This window comes from Papilio polytes, unplaced genomic scaffold (assembly GCF_000836215.1).
Source record: "Papilio polytes unplaced genomic scaffold, Ppol_1.0 DF821733.1, whole genome shotgun sequence".
Classification (NCBI taxonomy): Eukaryota; Metazoa; Arthropoda; class Insecta; order Lepidoptera; family Papilionidae; genus Papilio; species Papilio polytes.
The window spans coordinates 1,385,004-1,386,667 of NW_013527471.1; the positions used below are offsets into that span (position 1 = coordinate 1,385,004).

Here is a 1,664-nt window from a genome sequence, read left to right on the forward strand (position 1 = left end):
AAATTTGGCACAGATATAAAACAAAGTCTGGAGTACACATGGGATGAGGTTTATCCCCCAGAAATGTCCGGTTCCCGAGGGATACGTAGCTATTTATAATTTATATAGTTCGTATGTTTTCTAATACTACGCGGACGAAGTTGCGGGCAACAGTTCGTTATAAATACAAATGAGTAACGTCTCGGCCTCGGCGTGTCACACATTGAGGTTGCACCGTACAAAGTTCCGGTGAACATTTTTGGTTGTTGTTCCCTGTTTTATTTATCCTCTAATGTCTTAGTTTTAATGGAATATGTCGAATATATAAGCGAATGTGATATTTTTCTTACTTATAGAATCTTTATACTTATCCAGTTATTGCTGTCTTTAGTACAAATGGAAAAGGAATTAGAAATAAAACACAGAAATAAGACAATGTTAAATAATGTATTGTGTCATCAGCGGGATGTCTCTCGGGCAGAGGTTCGTGCACCAGCTCCAGGCTGCTGCTGACCAGCGCCGTCTCCTGACACAACTCGACATCCACCTGCCTCACACTGGGGCTACCTTGTCCGGGACTGGGGCTGACATGTCCCGGACTGGGACTGACTTGTTCCAGACTGACTTCTATCAGAGGGTTTACAATGTCAGTTTCCGGCAGACTATCGTCGGATTCCTCTGAACTATCTTCTATCTCTATATTGTCTATTATTTCTATCTTCTTCTTTGTTCTTGATCTGGAAATCATTTAATAAGATTTGATTTGAGAGTTTAAATAATTTGATGCGGATGACGCTGCACGAGAACAATTAGTTACGTATGTATTGACTAGCCGTTGCTCGCGACTTAGTCCGTGTTCAAGGAGTTATTATACGTTTTTAGAGTCAAGCCATTAGAAAAGAAGAAGAAATTAAAAATTAGAACACATTGTCGACGTCATCACTTTTTTTCTAGTCTTTTTCTGTACATATTTTACCAATACACATGTCTCCGTTAAAAATAGTTTTATTTCTAAATCTTTTACGATATACATTCCGCGTAGAATTAAATAAAAATAGTAAAAATGTAGCCTATGTTATTCACTGATAACATATTTTTTTATTCGCGCAAGAATTTGAAATCGTCCCAGTAGTTTTTAAGTTATTTGACGCGGAGGGAGTCGCGGGCGACAGCTAGTGGGTGAAGTAAATAGTACGTTTACCGTTTGGGATAGGGATGGTGCAGGTGCGAGGTGCGGTAGTGCAGCTTCATGCTGTTGCTCTGCGTGAAGCGCTTCCCGCATGCGGGCTGCGGGCACAGGAACGGCTTCTCCCCCGTGTGCGTCTGCAAATATACACACTCATTTTAAACGAATTAATTGTATTAGTAAAATCCAAACAAAAACACATAACATTTAACCTGATATCTAACAAAATTTTGAATATATGGACGTTTCTCTACGTATCTCCAAAACGGCTTAACAGATCTCGATAGAAGTCATAAATATAGATTATAGTCTGGAAGTATTCAGTCTAATTACTAAAATCTTTATTAATTCCATGCAGACAGAATCGCTGTCAAGAGCTAACATAAACAACAACTTGCAAATATTAACAAAAAAAAACCGTAATAACCCTTATTGGTACCACTTATTACGATTGAATTCTTTTAGTTTGCGAAATTTCAGCACAGTTGCATGCATGCAG

At 38.6% G+C, this 1,664-nt stretch overlaps 1 protein-coding gene across 1 annotated transcript in view; it reads right to left on the reverse strand.

The window, feature by feature from the left end:
* Positions 1 to 346: 346 nt before the first annotated feature.
* LOC106108219 (RB-associated KRAB zinc finger protein-like) overlaps positions 347 to 1,664 on the reverse strand; it is a 7,519-nt gene continuing 6,201 nt past the window's right edge. Inside the window, exons 12-14 of the mRNA XM_013289320.1 lie at positions 1,378 to 1,384; positions 1,181 to 1,317; positions 347 to 716 (exon numbers count right to left, since the gene is read on the reverse strand). Coding sequence (XP_013144774.1) covers positions 347 to 716; positions 1,181 to 1,317; positions 1,378 to 1,384 — 514 coding nt within the window. The remainder of the gene's footprint in view (positions 717 to 1,180; positions 1,318 to 1,377; positions 1,385 to 1,664) is intronic.